Below are 19,747 nucleotides of genomic sequence, written 5' to 3'. Positions count from 1 at the left end.
TCTTTCCATGCATCTTCCACAGATCCTTAGTTTTGGCCAGTTGAATCACACACCGTTCTAGATCATTCTCCTGGTTTCCTTGCCTACAAGCTTCCTTCATGCCTTTGCTCATGCTAACCTCTCTGATGGAAATATCTTTCTAAAATTTAATCCAGACTGCCAACCAACCCCTCAAGACCCATGCCATTCCTCTACTTAGATAAGGTTTAGGCATTTGTAACTGCCTTGTATACAATTTGCCTCCCTTTAGCTTATGGTAGAGCAACACATTTTTATCTGTTCTTATATTCCCCATGATATTTTTATTTCCTTGTGTTCTATTCATCTTAGCACATGGACAAGGAATTGAATTGAATTCCATCCCTCTCACATGGGCCTTGCTAATGGCTAGGGAGTGTGGTATGAGGGTAGGAAATAAACCAACATGGACAGGGTTAGCAAATGTGTTTGCAAACTAAGCATCTAATTTAACCTCATGAGAGGCAAGTGTTAACTAGAGTTGAGGTAAAGAACACTGATCTAAAGACAATGTCATCAAAGAAACCGAGTGACTAAACTGGGACTCAGTCCTTTCAGTCCCCGTCCAGGAAAAGAAGCAGTGAAGCCATGTATGTATCTAAAGAGGAAAGTTGAGTACCTCCCACAAACTCTCAACCTAGTTTCCATGCAGCAGCAGACAATAATACTATTGGTGTGGCCAGCACTTGTGAAAAGATGAAAAGCCTCACAACAGTGTAGAAGAAAGATGAGAAATGTCCGCTTTACAAATGATAAACTCAGGTCTTGGGCAAGAAAGGGATCTGTTCCATGTCAGGAGTCATGGCAAAGAGACTGAATCTAGGCTTCTTGGCTTCTACTCTTGCATTCTAGTTCCCACATTAGTCACTGGCTGCCAAGAGCCCATAAACAAAAATGGGAGGGTAATTCCCAGGACTAATATTCTCAGGCCTTTGCAGGGAGAATTCACAAAATAACTTCATGACTTCATTGTTAGAGTCCGGTTCTTTGCACCTCAACCTCCTGGTCATCATGTGCTCTCCAGGTCATCTTCACTCTAGATTGCTGGAGTGTCCCAGGGTGGAAAATACCAGATTCTTTTCTGTGTTCACTTCTATACTTTTCAGAATGCCTGAGTTGCAGGTAGATATCCCTAGCATTACCACCATATTGAAATAAAATACAAAATGGTCTAGAAAGGATGGAGGTATGGGAGTGCAGATATGACAGGAATAATTAGATAATCCTCATCCCTGGAAGAATACAAAGAAATTCAGTTCAGGTAATTATTCTACCCACCAGGGTGAATTTTGGCCAATTATCCTCAATATCTCAAAGAGGAAGAAGATGGAAGAGCAGAAATTAAACTTTAGTCACTAAACTAGATCCAGGTAATGTAGAAGAACCTGCTTCAAAACTGGAGTTTGTTATTTTATTTTATCAGGAAGGAAAAAAGGGACTGAGATGTGGAATAGCTAAGGTCTAGGGTCGAAGCAACAGTAAAGACTGGTTAACACAACTTTGACGTTATTATTATACCTTTGGCCATGTCTCCCTCCTATCCTAAAAAAATCAAGGCTCCTTCTCACTTATCATTACACACAGAACTTAGTCCATAGAAGGCAAAATCCCAAAGAGATCATATGACTGGAATCCAAACTCCAGATTTTAGAGATGAAAGTCAAATTTCTGATTTGGAACATGGACACAGAACTGGCACTGAGACCAAGATGTCCTAAATATCAGCCCCGTCCCTCAACAGACTTTTGTATTCCAAAGTGACTGATATTTTGTACATAATTAGTGTGCAGCTCTACTGGCTTTAATCAAGGAAATAAGGTTATAATGCTTATAATTAGCATAAATGTATCCCACACACCTCCTTCTGTGTTCATTCCCTCTGCAGCTTTGTACAACTTAATAGCTCTTAGCATTTAAGTTGTTTTTCAAAATTCACTTGAGATGTACATATCACGACACCCAGTCCTACAGCAGATGCTCAGGCAACTAAAGCTCTGAGTCCCACTTGGAAGTCTCTCCAGTCTGTAGCCACGTCTCCTGATTAGCACAGGGCACCCTCTCCCAAGCTGAAGAAGAGCACAAACACATGGTTTAGGGCTGGGAATTTAAGAAGACCCCATACCTTCCTCTAGACTCCTAAACTCCAGCAGAGAAAGGTAACTCCAGCCCTGTCCACTTGCTATATGAAGATGGCTGCACCAGACTGCACAGTTCTAAAGGATTTTTGTAAGAATCTGAAGTTACAATTTGCTCACAAAATAGGGTTTCTCAGCACCTCTGGGATTGGTATTGCAAGAGGGCGTCTTCTAGCCCACCTATCTCTGTTGCAGAAATCTGAACTGTGAAAACCTGGAGGCTCCTAAGGGTGCATCGAGGGCATAGGGTATCAAAGGAGAGACTGTGTGCAATGGGGGGATCCAACCCCTTACCCCTGCTTTGACCACAGTAGTTCCACTGCCCTTAAATGAGATTGGTTTGGTATCCCATAGTGAATCCTGAGACAGTAAAACATGCATTAGTGGAAAAGCTGGTAAAATCCAAACAAAGTCTGTAGTTTAGTTAATAATTTGTGTCACTGTTAATTTCTCATTTTTTGCCAAAGGTACCCTGGTTCCATATGATGTCAACAGGAGGAAAAACTGAGTGAAGGATATATGGGAATTCTCTACACAATTTTTGCAACTTTTCTGTACATCTAAAATTACTCTCAAATAAAATTTTATTATAAAAATTTGGGAAAACCACTTCCTTGGGAATGGAATACAACTCTCCTCCATTGTTCTCCTCTATATAAATAGGACCATGGTTAAAGATTATTAGGATATTTCAAAAACAGCAAAGGAAGAATCAAGCACAATAAACAGAGTCTGGTCACTGGACAGCCAGTGAAAGACCCTCATCTCCTGACAGCCAGCATCACTTCTTCTTCGTTGGTGCCTGGGTCTACTTAGGAGCACCTAATGGCTAAAACCAAAGGGACAAATCTGGATAAGCCCTCTCCAAACAGGGTCAGCATCCCTCAAGAATTAGTATGCCTAGCTGCTAATCCTTTAGCACCAGTTAAGCTAGGGGTCAAGCCTGCCTACTCCTGGCCTCAGAGGAAGGAACTATATGATTCTGAATGTAGCTGGCAGCTGCTTGTCTATGTGGACATGAATAGAGTTGTGACAGATCCCTTCCTCTTTGCACTGTTTCAGGCTTCCAACCAGAGGGACACCTTATTGGAGTAACAGGTCTAAGGAAGGGACAGCTCTCCAGTCTTAAACTCACCCCTTGGGAGAAAGAATTTGTCTGATTCTGGGGACTGGGCATGGGGTCACAACCCCTTCCCCTTTCTGATGAGCATCTTCTCCCTACGAAGAGGAGAAATGAGCAGCAAAACTTCTGCCTCTTAAGAACAAAGTCTGCAATATTCCCAGGCTGCTATGACTGAGTTGGAATATCTAATATGGGGACTCGGTTTAAAAAAAAAAAAAAAAAAAAACCATTGTTACTGCACACTGAAACCACCATCTGCAACAATTCTATCGTTATTCAAGTGTACTTTATAATCTTCATCTGCCTGGATTCTCTGCCTCAGTGGGCTCAGACACATCATCTGGGCAGGGAAGACAGGTGCCACTTACTAAGTGAGATTCCCAAAGTTCCAATGAAGAGTAGAAAGCATGGTGGAACCCTGTGGTCCTAAAAGTCAGTTGCTTCAAATTACCATCATTAGCTTTTGTTTTTACCTTTAAAATTACCTAAAACCAGTTATCTCATAGACCACTAGCTCTCTTCAGTACACTGCCAACCACTTGACTTTCATCTAAGAGCTTCTCCCGACTCGAAGCCAAGAACTAACTGGTCAAAAAGACTTAGAGGAGCCTCAGGCTGTCAGCTCTGGTGACTGAGTGATCAGTCAATGTTCTTGTTGATCATAAAACTGGAAGGCACCATAGAGTGCATCTGATAAACCTCAGCTTTGCTCTTACCTCAGGTCCTCCCATTAAACTAATGAGGGGGCTGCCCTCCAGAGCTCTCATATTGGTACATTCCCTGGATCTCTGTCTTGCTCTCTCAGGACTGACATGCTGGGAAATTCATTCCAGCAAAGTCAATGGGCCATAAATATCTTTAGGATCCTCTTAAAAGCCCTGAACCTTCAAAAAACAAAAAATGAAATACAACACCCAGCTTAATATTGCTCATATAATTTTAGGAAGTCTTAGAGTTTCTCAAGCCCCCCCCCCATCCTTTGACCTACTGGTGGAGAACAACCCAGGATTTTAGTCAAGGACATAACCCTTCTTTAGACAATACTGGATGGATTCAGTTAGAGTTTGGACAAGCTCTGGATTGCTCCTTTACTATCATGGATTTGGAATAGAAGCTGCTCTAGTTTGTATTTCTTCCCTGTTTTTCTTCTAGATGTATTTTCTTATCTATTAACGTATATTCCCTTTGATTTGGAGCATTGTTTCTTTCCCCCACCCAATTCATAGGATGGAGTTTCTTGAATTTACTCTTCTCCTGGATGATGAATCAATGCACCAAGATGACAGGTGGGACCAAGCTCTTCCATTGCTTACAAAAGCATGGGACACCAAGAGTTTGCAAGCAGAATAGAAAAGAGGGCCTTGCAAAATAACCATGTCCACATTCAGGATTGGAGTAGCAATACAAAGTAAGAACGGCTTGGCCTATCTTTCCTGATAAATCATCGGATATAGGATGATTTGCTGTTGGGATGGAATGTTAAAAGAGAATGTAGTTTTTCTTCATCCTTAACTCTGGCAGAGATTGCCAGCTATGCAGTACAATTCGTGTTTTTTCTCCTCTATGTAGGACACAGCTATGTTCCATTTCTCAGCCACCTTTTTAAATAGGAAGGTCATATAACTGGGTTCTTGCCAGGAGAGAAAGTGATTAGTCCCCACTTTCAGGCCAGGTCTATTAACAACATCCCACACACATTCCTTCATGCCAGTTTCTCCTTTTAGCTGGTTGGAACATACATAAATGCCTAGCATGACCAAGGACTCCACACAAGGAAAAGGGTAGAGCTCCATGAGCCTGAACGATGGTGGAGCAGAGGACTACTCCTCCAGTGAATTCACCTACTCATACTGTTATGTGACCTAGAAACGAATTTCTATTTCTGTTGCAACCATTATATACCTGAGTATCTATTTGTTACAGCAGTTGACTTACCTTAACTAATACGTCTAGGTAAGCCTTGTCCATTTGGAAATCGGAGAAAGCATTCATATTTTAGCTCCAATAATTGCTAGGGTTTGAAAATGTCCTCCAAAGATCCTGTGTTGAAACTTTAATCCCCAATGCTACAGTGTTGAGAGGTGAGAACTTTAAGGGGTGATTAATCGGAAGCGCTCTGCCCTCATGAATGGATTAATGGTGTTTTCATGAGAGTGGGTTTGTTATCACAAGAGTGGGTTTATCACAAAAGCAAGTTTGGCCCACTCTTGGTCTCTTGCCATGTGATGTTTTCTGCCATGTTATGACACAGCAAGAAGGCCCTCACTGGATGAGGACCCTCAATCTTGAACTGCCCAGCCTCCAGAACCATAAGAAATAAATCTCTTTCTTTAATAAATTACCCATTCTGTGGTATTCTGTTATAGCAACACAGAACAGACTAAGACAATAATTAATATTTATTGATTATTGATCATCCTAAGAGCTTTATATTTATTAACTCTTAGTCCTTACAGAAAATGCATATGATAGGGGATATTGGCTCCATTTTACAGTTGAAGGCACAGAAAGGACAGGTAACTTGCCAAAGTTCATACAGTCAGGAATTATAGAAGCAGAGATTCAAACCAAGGCAGTGTGCGTCCAAGAACTTGCAACTTTTCTTCTGCTATGGGGATGCGAAGATATCCATAAAATCGAATATTCTTCCCGTAAGATTGGCTTGTTCTAAATGATTCCCACTTCCTAATGATTACTGTTACTGTCTTTCTAGGAGTTTCTGGGAACCCTGACCCAGAATCTCCAGCTTAGAATCCAGTGCCTCACTACCTGCTGCCAGACTTGCTTATGACCCACACCTGTGTGTCCACCTGGATTTTAGCATACTTGCCCCATCATGTCCTAGACACTCAGTTCTGTCTTCTACCAGAACCTCAAGTGGGTCATCCCTGACTCAGACCATCACTCATTTTCCTCCTCTGAACATTCTCCCAGGATAATGAACTGCTTGATTAGATAAGACTTGCTCCTGCTGCCTACTGCTGCATTCCACATCATCTCCAAAGGCTCACCTCCCCATAGTGAGCATCTGGTTATCTGTCTAGATTTCTCTTGGTCTGGAGTGACCTATTTCCTAATTTTAAATTCCCTTTCTGACTTCATTCATTCATACTTCTATTAGGTGTCTAACAAGTGCCAAGTACTGTCACACAGGACAGCACACAGGTACACAGGGCAGCAGGGTGAACAGAAAGGAACACTCCTGGAGCTCTAGATTAGTTGGATCCCATTCCCCCCGAATTCCATTCCTCCCTGATCTCAGTGTATTGACTCCTCTCCCCAAATCAAAACATTTGAAAACATATGTATTCTGAAATCTCAACCTTCTCCCCTTCAGGACATTCAAAACTTTAATTCTAGATTTGACTACCAGTTTCTTAGTGTTCTCTGATGTTCTTAGAAAGATATAGTGGTACCCAAAGCCCGCCCTTGTGAAAGCCAGTGAAAAGGTAATCTTGGAAGCATTGAGTCAGTGATTCATAGAAGGAAAAGGTGTTTGTCATTATGAATGTCTTAAGAAGAGAGAACAAATCGCTCTGGTGCTCTGGTGTGGGAATGTTTGTTTTCTCTCTCTAAATGTGTAACAGGAAATTAGGCAGTTCACCTTTGTAAATCGTTTGCATATCACTTTTGCATGAGCCAGATGGTGCCTCTTCGTTTTAATAAATTAAGAATGAAAAAGAAAGACTATAAGGAGGAGTTTATCTCCATCTCTCCCCCTGCCCTTATATGCACATTCTGGAATCTGCACTGGGCAGGCAAACACGCGTGCGCGCACGCACACACACACACACACACACACACACAGAGGCCTGGATTATCTGCACTTAGTGGTATTAGGCATAAGAAGCTGACAAACTCTTAGGCCCAACTGATTTCAGTAACCAGTGACAGCAGAGAGGTACAAACCTGTCTGGGGATATCATCTCACAGAGAGAATCCTTCACAGTATTCTCGCTATCTGACAAATCAGAGCATTTCCCCCAAGGCCTCAGCCGATGTATACTGAACAAAAAAGTTTCACATAAATCACCCAAATGTGGCCTTAGCTCTAGGATTCAAGAGCAAGACCCTATAAACATTTATGAGACGAAGAGGCAAGTATTGATGACCCAGTATTTCTATACATGTTGAAACCTGAAGAAAGACATTTTCCTGAGGTGGTCAATGCAAAGATCCTACTTCTTTGGAGCAGCTGCATGATCCAGTTTATCTTCTAGTGGTCAGGGAGTCCCTCTCTCTGTCCCAGGAATTGCATATGGAAATAAAATTATCCACAGAGTTGTCTTGGCTTGGATGTGAGGGGAACTAGTAAGATCATGTAAATAAGAGCTTATTCAGTAAGTATTGTATTACAGGCTCTTTATACAAATTAACTTGCTTAACATCAGCACAACTCTGTCGAGTGAATATTTTTGTTCTCACTTTAACGACAGAAAAATTGAACAGAGGTTTGGGAGAATGCATTCAGGTTACATGGTTGCTAATGGTGGTTGCACATTAGGATTGAACACAGGTAAGATTATGCCTAAATCCAAGAATTCCATTGTCACTCCAATGTCTTCCAATATGAATAATAAGACTTCAGGGTTCATTTTGATGCGACTTCAGGCAAATCTACTTCTGCCTTTCATTTTACAGAAAAGTAGGGAACGAAGAGTGGTGTATACAATAGGACACTGTGAGTAAGTGAACATGAAGATATTCCACAAGCTGGTCTTTAAATATCTCGTCAGTAGAATACACAGATTTCCAATGGTGTGCTGTGTTTTTACTGTAAGAGTTATCCCTTTTTGTTCAAACTTCCTTGGGACCAAAAATATGCATTTCAAGCTAGCTGGCCTTAGCTAACATCGCCCTTAGAACTCGTGAAGAAGGAATTGAGGTTACCTGTAGTGTGTACATATTCCCACCTCACTCTCACTTCCTTAAATTCTAATATACCCTGGCACCCACAGAAATTAGATAGATGTATTCCTTGCAGCCCTTTAAGTCATAAAGAGCAACAGTTCACAGTTGTTAAAGCAAGGGCAAAGAAACATCAATTGGGGATGTGATCTTTTTATTTTCTGTTTTTCCTCTTTTAAACCAGATTCAGTAAATATTAAGTGCACATCTAGAAGTAAGTTTGAAGGGCCAGTTAGCACATTCTGGTCAGACATGGTTTCCCGAGACTCTAGTGAGGTCAGTAGTTATCAGCTTGGCATAATCAAACATCTGCCTTTCACAGAGAAAAACAATGAGCCATCCCTTGTTTTCATCAACACCAACACAGATCTGAGCACAATCAGACAGACCAGCAAACCCCATTAAACAAAGTGGAAAGGCAATTAAATGGTGCCAGCTCCAGCCAGACTCTAAGAAATCTATGACCCACGCCCCCCTTAGTAACCACACCAATGCCTCTCTTGGAAATGAATGAAAAATATGGTCTAGACACTAAGGAGAGACTCCTCTTAGATATTTTCTGGCAGGTTTGCCCTGGCCATCAGTCTGTGACTACTGCCACATCATGCCCCCTTTTCCATACCTGGGGATACTGGACAGGACAGGTGGCTAGAGAAGCTGCCCAGCTTGCTGTGGACATTCTATGCTTTATCTTACATTCTCTCATGACAGTACATCATCTGCCATTCTTTGGTTGTACCACAAACAAGTCACTTTCCAACCACGAAGGTCATTTCTCAAATATTCCATTTTTCTCCAAACTATTGCTAAAATGAAGTGTCTTGACTAATCTGTTTTAATGTCTGAGTGATCTCATTTAGGCCATCAGGAACATCCAGATAGAACTGATCTGCACCCACTTCAAATTCCCAGCCTCTGGTCCACCATGCTCAGGCCAACAGCACAATCATATCTGTTTGACTCATGGTATGATCACTCACTTCTCCAAAGATGATACAAATGGCTGCCATGATCCTGGCTATAGACTGAACATTTGTGCAACCCCCAAATTCATATGTTGAAACCTAAGCACCAAGGTAATGGTGTTAGGAAGTGAGGCCTTTGGGAAGTGACTAGGTTACGAGGGCAATGTATTCATATGGAAGAGTTGCCAGAGAGATCCCTTAACCCTTCTGCCATGTGAAGAAGACACAGCAAGAAGATGGCCATCTATGAATGAGGAAGCAGTACCAGACAATGAATTTGTTTGCACCTTGATCTGGGAATTGCCATCCTCCAGAACCATGAGAAATAAACTTCAGTTTTTTGTAACCTATCCTGTTTGTGGTATTTGTTATAACAGCCGAAAAGGAATAAGACATCCCTTGACCTCCAAAACATTGTCCCACACTCTCCTTATAACATCCATCCAAACTCCTCTTCCTTTTGATGTCCCAGAAATAGATTTTCTGTTTTTTGTTTGTTTGTTTGTTTTGTTTTGTTTTTTTAAGACAGAGTCTCACTCTGTCACCCAGGCTGGAGTGCAATGGTGTGACCTTGACTCACTGCAACCTCCACCCCACAGGTTCAAGCAATTCTCCTGTTTCAGCCTCCTGAATAGCTGGGACTACAGGCACATGCCAGCACGCCCAGCTAATTTTTGTATTTTTTAGTAGAGACAGGGTTTCACCATGTTGGCTAGGCTAATCTTGAACTCCTGACCTCGTGATCCACCCACTTCGGCCTCCCAAAGTGCTGGGATTACAGGCTTGAGCCACTGCGCCCAGCCTTGGATCTTCTGTATTTTTTAGCAATCTGCCCTCAATCCGTTTGCAGAAGTTATCTCTGTGTCTCAGGTTGCGCTCATATTTCCCCTTACTGAGATAAGTGACACTCATGGCCATTCATTCTTTCCCTGGAAATAATAACACTATCAGAATCAGTCAATAATCCATGGAAAAAAAGACTTCCAAACACTCAGGGAAAAAAAAGATTCTGGGAGCAAAATAAGACTCTTGTTAATGTAAAGCAGATGACTATATGAAGGTAAAACTGAGCAGGATGGCTCTTCTCACAATCAGAAGTTTTTCTAGGATCTAACCTGTCCTCTCTCCAAAGTTGGCTACAGATAACGCTTCCTTTCCTCATCTGTTCTAGCCCATTTGGATAATACTCAGCAATGTATTAGCCATCTTTATTACTTCACTTAGGTTTCCTCTTCTCATCAAGATCTACCTTTGGAAACAAGGTAATTCTTAAATAGTCACAAGATAATTTCAGAAAATAAAATGTGTCATGGGTGAGGCTAGATCTGGGACTGGGTAGGGAGACATTAAACATAGTACCAAGTTGGGTGTGTCTGTGTGTGTGTTTGGGCACATACATATACATGTATGAGTATGTTTACATGAAGAATGAGTATTGGAGCACGTAAGAACACAATGCATATGTTATTGCAATGTACAGATTACAGTTCAGTTAAATGTCCAAGAAGAAAGGAGGAGTGGGCAATTGAGAACATGCTAAACAGGTATATCAAGATGCAAGAGAGGCCAAAAGATAACTGTTGAGTGCATGTCTGGGCATGGGTGTATATATGTGTGTGCCAGAGTGACAGGGTTAATGGACAATCAAAAAGACATGTAAGCAAGGCGCTAGCTATGTGACTGAGTCCTGCAGCTGGGAAAGTCACCTTACCCTGTAATAATCCGTGCTGTAGACATCTCTGGACATGCCGAAGTCTCCAATCTTCACTAGCAGATTCGCTCCAACCAGGCAGTTCCTGGTGGCCAGGTCTCGGTGCACAAAGTGCTGGGAGGCCAGGTACACCATACCCGAGGCAATCTGACTGGCGATGTGGAGCATTTGGGAGAGCCCCAGCTCACCCTTGGCCTGGCGTGGCTGTCCATCCACAAGGATCATTGCATCTGGCCCATGGGCCCTGCAAGAGCGTGGGGAGAAGGGAGAGGGCAGAGAGAAATCAGGATATCAAGGAGAAAGACCTTCCTGGGTCCCTGGCCTCTGGAATGCCCCACAGAAATAAATAAAATTTCCCCTTCCGTCCTGCCTATGGCCTATTTTTATCTGCCCCAAATTAGATTATGTACACGTGGGTATGGGTGAAACTCCACAACCAGATTCTGACTAAGATGAGAGCAGACATACTCAAATGGAAGAGGGAATAAACCTACTCTTTTTAATATTTCACTGCTTCCTAGGGTTTTCACAGTGCTAGATGTCTATTATAGAATAATTAGCAAAACAACAAATAACTCTGCCATAGCCCTTACTATGTGCTCTGATTGTTTTAAATATTGTAATTCACTCAACTTTCCCACCCCAATTTTGAAATAAAGAAATTGAGGCACAAAATGATGAGATCGCTCAGCCAAAGTCCCAGAGGTTCAGAATGGCCATATGTGAAATCAGGAAGTAGGATCTGAAACCAGACATGTGACTATAAAAAGAGAGCTTCTAAAAGGAGCATTGGGGGTGCTTGTCCCAAGATTCCCTGGCCCCGCACCCCAGGATTCTGATTGGCTAAGTGAGCTTGCTCATTTGCATTTCCCACTAGCTCCCAGGGCTGATGCTGGCAGTTCACGCTCAGTGGCACTGGGACACTCTTAACCACTCCACTACACTGCTTAGCACTGGGTAACTTATGGCGTTAGCAGTGCACAGTGGAGAGAGCCTCTGACCTTGAAGCATGGGTCTGGGGTACCCCCAGAACCCATTCCATCCCAAATCAAGGCCCGAATTTGTTATTCTAACACCTAACCTAGTCATATCAGTCACTTTTAGTATTCACTCTTTTCTCTAGAAAGCCCAGTGAGCCGTAACCATACCCAGGGCCCTTATTTATGAAGTTGTGGACTAAGAAGGCCTGGTGTGCAGCAAGGCCTCTGCCTGCTTTACTGCTTCTCTGATTTCCTCTGAAAAGCACCATTAAGTATGAGCACATCCCTTTTACTGTCTCCGGTGGGCTCTGCCTACCTCACTCCTCAGAAGGAGGAAGGCTGCATCAGCTCTCAAGGAAGAGGGGTCAGCAGAGAAGCCCTCCCTTCTGTCTACCTGAAAGTGCAATCCAGCCTGCCTCTCAACACCACCAATGTGGAGATGCGAGAGCAGGCAGGGTCAACCTGCGGGTCACGGAGGCTGTGTTTGTGAGAGAAGCCAACAGGATGCCTCCCAGGAAGGGTTGGCACGGCCTGTTGCTAAGAGCTTCTGGCCTCAGAGAATTCTTTAGAAGTTCACCCTTGACTGATAGTGCCTAGGAAGACAGATTAATGGAAGCTACTGGGAATCTGGTCAGTAGTGGAGGGTAAAGTTCAGATTTTGCTGCAAGATTGCCCCAGGAAGACTGTCGAGCTTTGATTTAGATAGACTCCCCCATGCTGTCTTCAGGAAGGGATCCCATAGAGACATAGAGGTCTTCAGAGTGTCAGCAAGTCCTTGTAGAACCGTACTCACATGAGCGCATTCCCCATGCTGTCTGCTGTGGAGAAGGCAAGGCACTAGCACTGCCCCTCACCTTATATACTTCTTTCTGTTTCTTTTGCACTCCTTTTCCTTTTCATCTTACTTTCTGCTTCTCCCACTCCTTACCTTTACTCCAGGCTCTCACTCTTTATCTCCCTTCTACTATCTTCTTTCTCTTCCCTTTTATCATGCATGACAGTAGTGCAGAGGTACCTAGGAGCTCTCCTTAACCCTGCTGGTGGCTCTTGGGGCTGGAGGTACTGCTGAATGTAAGGATACAGTGTGGTGAAAAGTAGGGCATGCCCCTTGGGCTCCAGGGGAACAAAAGGACAGGGTGAGGCTATTCTGAATATTGAGAAAAGGTGTTGCCTGGATTAGAAGTTACCATGGTTCACAATTCTCTTAAGATAGTAACAGTAATAACTTTAATAGTAGCTACCATTGGTTGATCACTGAACTACTTGCAAAACTTGTCTAAGCATTATACATACACAGTCATTTAATACTCATAGCAACAACCCCGTGAAGCAGTTATTAATAGTCATGTTTTCTAGGAGAGAAAATTAAGATTTAATAATGTGCTCCAATTTGCAACTAAGATGTGACAAATTCAAGATATGAACCCAAATCTGTCTTATGCTAAAGACAAAGTTCTCCAGGAAAGGAATCCATTTCATTGTGAATCCAGGTTTAGAAGGCTTCGAACATCCCACAAATACTTTCATTTCATTCAGGGCCATTTTTGCAGAAACCTCACTCATAAGCAGAGCTCCAGAGAGTCCTCCATTCCATTGCCTGGTACTAACTCATTTCTTTGGCCCTCAAAACCACAACACCCTATTGAATGTCCCACGTCAAGAGGATGCTTAGCAGTTTTTGGTGAGTGGGCTAGAGCCTCCTATAATTTACATTTGAACTTTGGAAATCTTATCCTCAGCCACAGAGTTCAATGAGATTCAAATTGTGGCAGTGGCAGAGGCCACACCTTAAGTATACAGGGCCTATGTGTTTAACCTGTTTCTTGAGGCCTTGGGTTCCACAGACCTTCACACGGCTGTTCCTTCCATATCTGGGCACTGTTTGGAAGTGGCATCTGCAGACGGCAGAGGAGTCCTAACTCTGCACTAGCGATGAGATGCTGTCTTCTCTGGAGAAGGGAGAACCACCCTTGAAACTTCATCCAGAACTTCTGGCTGGAGTTCCAGTCTCTTACCAGTCACATTAAGAGCCTTCCAAGTCCAGAGGATCTTGTTCCAGGCTCAGAGAAACCCTTCTTACAACAAATCCTTTCTTTTTAGAATAGTACTATCCAATAGAACCTTCTATTGATGGAAATGTTTATACTGTGCTTCCCTGTATGGTAAAAACTAGTCACACATGACTAACAAGTACTTGGCTAGTGTAACCACGGAACTAGTACGACTGAATTTTTAAATCTTATTGAACTTTAATTAATGTAAATCTAAATTTAAATGGCATAGGTGGCCACTGTACTGAACAGCACAGTTCTAGAATTAGCATGAAGAAAATCATTCCCCTTTTTGTTTCAACCATCTCTGCCACCTGATGAATTGTAACCTTGGACCTTCTTACTCAACATCAAAAAGTCTCTAGTAGGAAGGATTCCAGGAGGGGTGTAAGATACTAGCCTCATTTTGCAAGTGAGAAACTTAAGGCACAAAGGGAGAAAGCTATTTGCAGCATCAGAGAAGGGTGGCCCTAGAATCTTGGAGTTGTAAGCCACAGGCTGTGAGGCTTCCAGACTCCTCCTGGACCTATTCCAGACGCTGATCTTCTTCTCAGTCCATTTTGGAATGAGGAAGAAGAGTATAGGATACTTACCATAGCATCCTCAACTTGTTTTCCCTACAAACTGGGGACAAAGGCCTGAATCTGACTGCTAAGGAGATGATGTATAGTAATGAGTGTATTCATCTAATTTCTCATCCTGAGAGGTAAGTGTTTAGAAGGGGTAGTACAATTTCTGGCTCCAGGGAAAACCCCAAGAGTTCGGTGGGACTGGGGTCAGGTGCGGGGGAAGACAATCCTTCCTTACCTGAGGAACTTATTCAGGTCTCCATGCTTCATGTACTCAAAGACCATGATGAGGGGGTCCCCATCGCCACACACTCCATAGAACTTGACAATGTGCTCATGCTGCAGGTTGGTGAGCAGCTCGGCCTCCCTCTGGAAATCCTTCCGGGCAGCCAGGGTGGGATCCTTCAGGGCCTAGGAACGATGCAGGACACAGGCGTTTGGCAACTACAGGGCAGGGGGCTGTCTTTTCTACTCCTGGAAAGAAACTGGCCCCACACACCACTGGGCTACCAATAAATATGAATCTAAATGGAATTTAAAGACAATGAAGCTCAATCTGAACTATGAGGCCTGACTCCTTCCTCCTCCAGCACTTTGATCCCTGCAGAAATAGAAACCCACTCTCTGACATCCACATCCTATGCACTCTCCAGTGATTTCAAACTCTGTTCATCACAGAGCCGTGGGCTTCCACTGGTGAGTGTACATGGCAGCTGGAGGGGCTGTGAGGAGGAAAGCCTGGCAAAAGCCCCTGCTCCTAAGGTTTTCTTTGAAGAAACTGTCCCACAGCTAGAATAAACAGTGTGAAAACCACTGCCCCAATGCTTAACTTTGTGAATTAGTCACATGCTCGTAGCCTACTAGAAACTGGGCATGCAACACAATAAAGTCTCCTTGTCTTTCGGAGTCCTTGTTTTTAGATTGTGAAGGTATCTACATTTGCAGTGGGGAGTGAGAACTTTGACCTCTGGAAGGCACCTGTGTTCTCCCAATAGGGGTTTGGAGGAAGCAATGGGGTGGGAAGAGTGGGGCGGCAGCTACAGGAATGGCAATTAGTGGACAGAAATCTCAGATACACTCAGGGCCAGGCAGAGTCCTACAAAGTCCTAGTGCAGGATGGAAAGGAGCATCTGGGGGCCACCAGAATGCCACCATTCAGCCTCTGTCAGGGTGAAAACTCAAGTGTGAGAAATAGGTGCAAACTAGGCCACTTCCTGTAGGGCCAAGGAGGATGAATATACCCAGGTAGATTGTAAGTTGTACATGTGGATTTCCCAGCACCAGAAGGGGACTACAAGACCAAAGACAAAGCCTTTGAGCACATCTGAAGGACTTTGGTTACGGCACTGCCATGGGCACAGCAATGCTGGCTAGATGGACGATGGTCTGTGAAGAGGAGGGGCCCTTTCTGCACGAGGAGCAGCTTATGCAGGTGGGCGCCCCCATTTCTCCCTATGAGGCCAGAAGGCAAATGGGGCCAAACATTCAGTTGCTTCAACTGACACACTTTAGTAACCTCAATAGACACAACACAAGGCAATGAGGAAGTGAGTGTAACATTGGCTCACCATTTTCAGGGGAGTGACCATCTAGACAGACTAGAGATTGCTTTGCATTTTCTCTGCTAGGCATCTGGCTTTTTCAGGCTGACAGATCCCTCCTATAGATCACGCAAGTGCCAAAACATCTCCCTCACCAGACATCTTTCTCCTGTTCCTGCAGCCCCATTATCTGAAATCTGTAGGGCTTCCCTGGTTCTAGCACTGCAGTAGTGTGAATACGCCAAAAGAGATGTATCTAGGGGGTCCATCAAACCTCTCAGCCCTTAGCACACATTAGAAATGATGGATTGTTAGCATGAAAGGAGCCCTAGACATCGTCTACTCCTACCTGCTCATTTCTGGAGTTGGAGAAACTGAGGCTAAGCCTGTCCAGGAATCAGCTCACATTCACACTAATTAAATGACAGACACTTAGAGTTTGACTGGACCTCAGTACTCTCCTTGTGGACCTCACAGTGCCCCAAAGTTCAGAAGCAATGCCTCTAGGGTCATCAAGTGGAGGTGTGGTCTTCCAGCCAGAGATGAAGCCCCTTTCAACTTCAACCAGCACCACCTTCATTCTTTTTAAAATTTGAAGGCTTCATAAAAATATTGCTTGATTAAATGAATCTATGGCTGACAAAAATGTTGAAAGTTATCTAGCATAACTTTCCCATTTTACAGATGAGATAACTGGGGTTCAGGATGGGGAAGTAACTTGCCAAAGATCACGTAACAAGTAACAGCTTGGGTCTGGCGCCCAGGACACTTTCCTGCCCAGCACCCCTGCCTGAATTAATTTATGCGATAAATTAGTCACTAGGCAGCTCCCCAAGAGAATGGTGGGCAGAGGAATAAAAGGATGTGAAAGTATAGAGGACAGGGTCAGGAAAGGGGTGTGGCATTGGCTGCCAGCAGAGTGGCTGGGCCCAGTGAAGGTGCCAGGCTTGAAGATAGGGCAAGGACACTTGATCAGCCCATTGCTGATTTTTACCAGACCTGATTCTATGTGTTCTCCACTTCAGCTCTGGCTGATTGCTCTGCGAAGCTACCTAACAACAAACGAATAGGATGTAATGTCCACCTACAACCAGAACAAAGACATTTGAGGAGTCAGAGAGTCATGGTGAGAGACAGTCTCTCCTAGGGACCCAGCTCCCAGCAGCAGCCATGAGCTGAATGGGCTAGGTCATGGGTATTGGATGATGCAGAGTGATTTATTTGTGAAGAAGAAGAAGAAGAAGAGGAAGAAGAAGAAGAGGAAGAGGAAGAGGGGGAAGGGGAGGGGGAGGAGAAGGAGGAGGAGGAAGAGAAAGAGGAAGAAGAGGAGGAGGAGGAGGAAAAAGAAGAAGAAGAAGAGGGGGAGGAGGAAGAAGAGGAGGAAGAAGAAGAAGAGGAGGAGGAACCCAGCATGGGTGGGATGGGAGAATATAAAGATTTATGTTGAATGCTGGATTTTTGAGAGGGAAAAGTAGATCAAATTTGGGGCCAGTCAAACGGCCTCTCTCCATCTCTTTAAATCATTCTCTCCCACAGTCTGGATGTCAGTGACAGCCCTGGGATATTTCTATTCTCAGCTCTCAAGCAGCACCAGCCAGTGCCCCCCTAGGCTGGCACCCAGCACTGTAAGGCAGAGATGGGTTCCTCATTCGGGAGATGAACACAAAGCAACCGCCATCACTTTCAGTCTTCCACATCCCTTCTCCGTGCTTTCAAAGTGGGCTTTCCAGCTCTTGAGTCAAACCTGAAGTTCTTACCTAATTGGCCAAGTGTGGGGTATGGCAACTAGGGTTGGGAGCTGCCAGTGGCCCTGTCCCCAGGTATTGATGCAATTAGAACAGAGGTGACAGGAGGAGAATAATGAGGAGGGAAATAGGGCCAGTGACTCTCTGGCCCCTCTCAGTGGGGTCCACATTTAATATCTTCATGGCTGGGAAACCTCAAAATGGGTCACCAGTCAGTGGCATGGGAAAGAACCGATTTATCATAGCCATCAACAGTCAGTGTAGAGACATGCATCTTGCCAAGAGGTCTCTAAAGCTGGGGAAGTTCCTGGCTCAGTCCTTTATACGGTATCTTTAGTACAAAAAGGAGAGCTAGAATTTGCCCTCCTTCTCTCCCTCTCTTTCTTTCAAAGTTTACGGACATTTCCCTTTCTTATCTTCCCCTCAACATGCACCAGCTGTCATGTCCACTCTGCCTTGGGGAGAGGGTTTCAGTAAGGCTGTTTATCTGGATGGAAGGAAAATAGGCTAGATGGCAAGAACACAACCTTTCAACAGCTCCCAACTCTTCCTGGGTCATTCAGCATCTTCATGTCGTCCAAACCCTGCTACCCTCCATCTTACTGTCTTTTTTTTTTTAGGGGGAGATATTTCAAAGGATGTTCAGTTTCAGATTTCGTTAATATCCTGAAATTCATTTTTATGATATATACATGATATATACACATTCCTAAATGTTCTAAATCCTAAGTGGTCAAACACACACACACGCACACCAATCAACCCCCTTTCATTATAAAATCATCTTTCTTTTACTGACTCGAAATCCACTGCCACTTCCTTTGGGTGACAGTCTCACACAACTCTACCAGGAAAAGAAGATGGGTAGTTATTACATACAGGGGTGCCCCTCTCTCATCTGTCTTCCTGGCTTAAAACTGGCCATTGGCTTCCCAGTGTTTATAGGATAAAATCCAAACTCCTTAACACAGTCATGGACTTTATAAGGTCTGGTCTCCCCATCTCTCTTTGTCTCCTCTCCTCGCACACACTCCTCCCGCCTCATTTATTACACTTCAGTCTCATGACCTTTCCGTACCCTCCAAGATTTTCTCTGCCTCAGGGCCTTTGGTGCTCCTTTGGCCAGAAAACTCTCCACTGAGCTGTGTCTACATGACAGCCCAGATTAGTTGGCACTGCCTATGGCCTCTGCAGAGCATGAGATCCTGAATACTCCCTGCTAGCTGGATACCCAGGGAAATACTTCTGTCCCACAGAGGGGTTTACCAAGAGTTGTCTGTGATTGTTCCCAAACTCATTCATGACAACTAAACCTGCTAATGTAATTACTTAATGTAATGAAATGCTCTAGAAACCAATGAAATATGAGTGTATATTGGGGAGTTTTTATGGAAGCTAGGATGAATGCTTTTTAAAAAACCTGCTAAAGGTCAGTGGTTAAAAATACTGTTGAGTAGAAGGAAAAAGCATAAAAACATAGGGAAAACAGTAAAAATCTGACATTCTGCACTCAGATTGTTTCACAAATGTTTTAAGCTCCTGCTTCAATTTAAAGTAATTGAAAGTGGAAACTGTGACTACTCAAAACAAAAACTAAAACACCCTTCAAGCCAAAAGGAACCGAAAAGCTGAAGTTCAGATATATTGGAAGAAATATAATGCTAAATCCAAATGACTAATATTATCAAAAACCAGGACATAAATTTCCTGAAGATAAATCAATTTTATTAGAATAGCTCAAAAAGATTTTTAAATAAGTAAATGCTCAAAAAGAGTGAAGAAATACATTTTCTAAAGAAAACAAGAAGGCATGCCACAAGAAGGGGGAGAAATAAAGTTAAGGTAACAAAATTAAGAACCGATTAGATATCTTGGAAATAAAATATATGGTCATTGAAGTAAAAACAAAAACCTCCACAGACAGGAAAAGCTCTAGACCAGATAAAACCACATGAAGAATTCGTGAATTAGAAGACCACTGAGGTTCACCCAGGACAGAGT

General features: G+C 43.4%; 2 protein-coding genes across 8 annotated transcripts in view; one reads left to right on the top strand and one right to left on the bottom strand.

Annotated features, from left to right (window-relative positions):
• MRPS11 (mitochondrial ribosomal protein S11) overlaps positions 1 to 19,747 on the top strand; it is a 1,182,883-nt gene that overhangs the window by 621,200 nt on the left and 541,936 nt on the right. The window lies entirely within an intron of this gene.
• The window catches only part of NTRK3 (neurotrophic receptor tyrosine kinase 3), a 386,330-nt gene that overhangs the window by 43,147 nt on the left and 323,436 nt on the right, over positions 1 to 19,747 (bottom strand). For all 5 annotated transcript variants that reach the window (XM_050797633.1, XM_050797640.1, XM_050797635.1 and 2 more), the window contains 2 exons: positions 14,699 to 14,871; positions 10,861 to 11,104 (listed from right to left, as the gene is read on the bottom strand). In XM_050797633.1, the coding sequence (XP_050653590.1) occupies positions 10,861 to 11,104; positions 14,699 to 14,871 (417 nt within the window). The remainder of the gene's footprint in view (positions 1 to 10,860; positions 11,105 to 14,698; positions 14,872 to 19,747) is intronic.

Source organism: Macaca thibetana, chromosome 7 (assembly GCF_024542745.1).
Source record: "Macaca thibetana thibetana isolate TM-01 chromosome 7, ASM2454274v1, whole genome shotgun sequence".
Classification (NCBI taxonomy): Eukaryota; Metazoa; Chordata; class Mammalia; order Primates; family Cercopithecidae; genus Macaca; species Macaca thibetana.
Note: the sequence above shows the minus strand (reverse complement) of the source record. Positions and strands in the feature narration are given on the sequence as shown.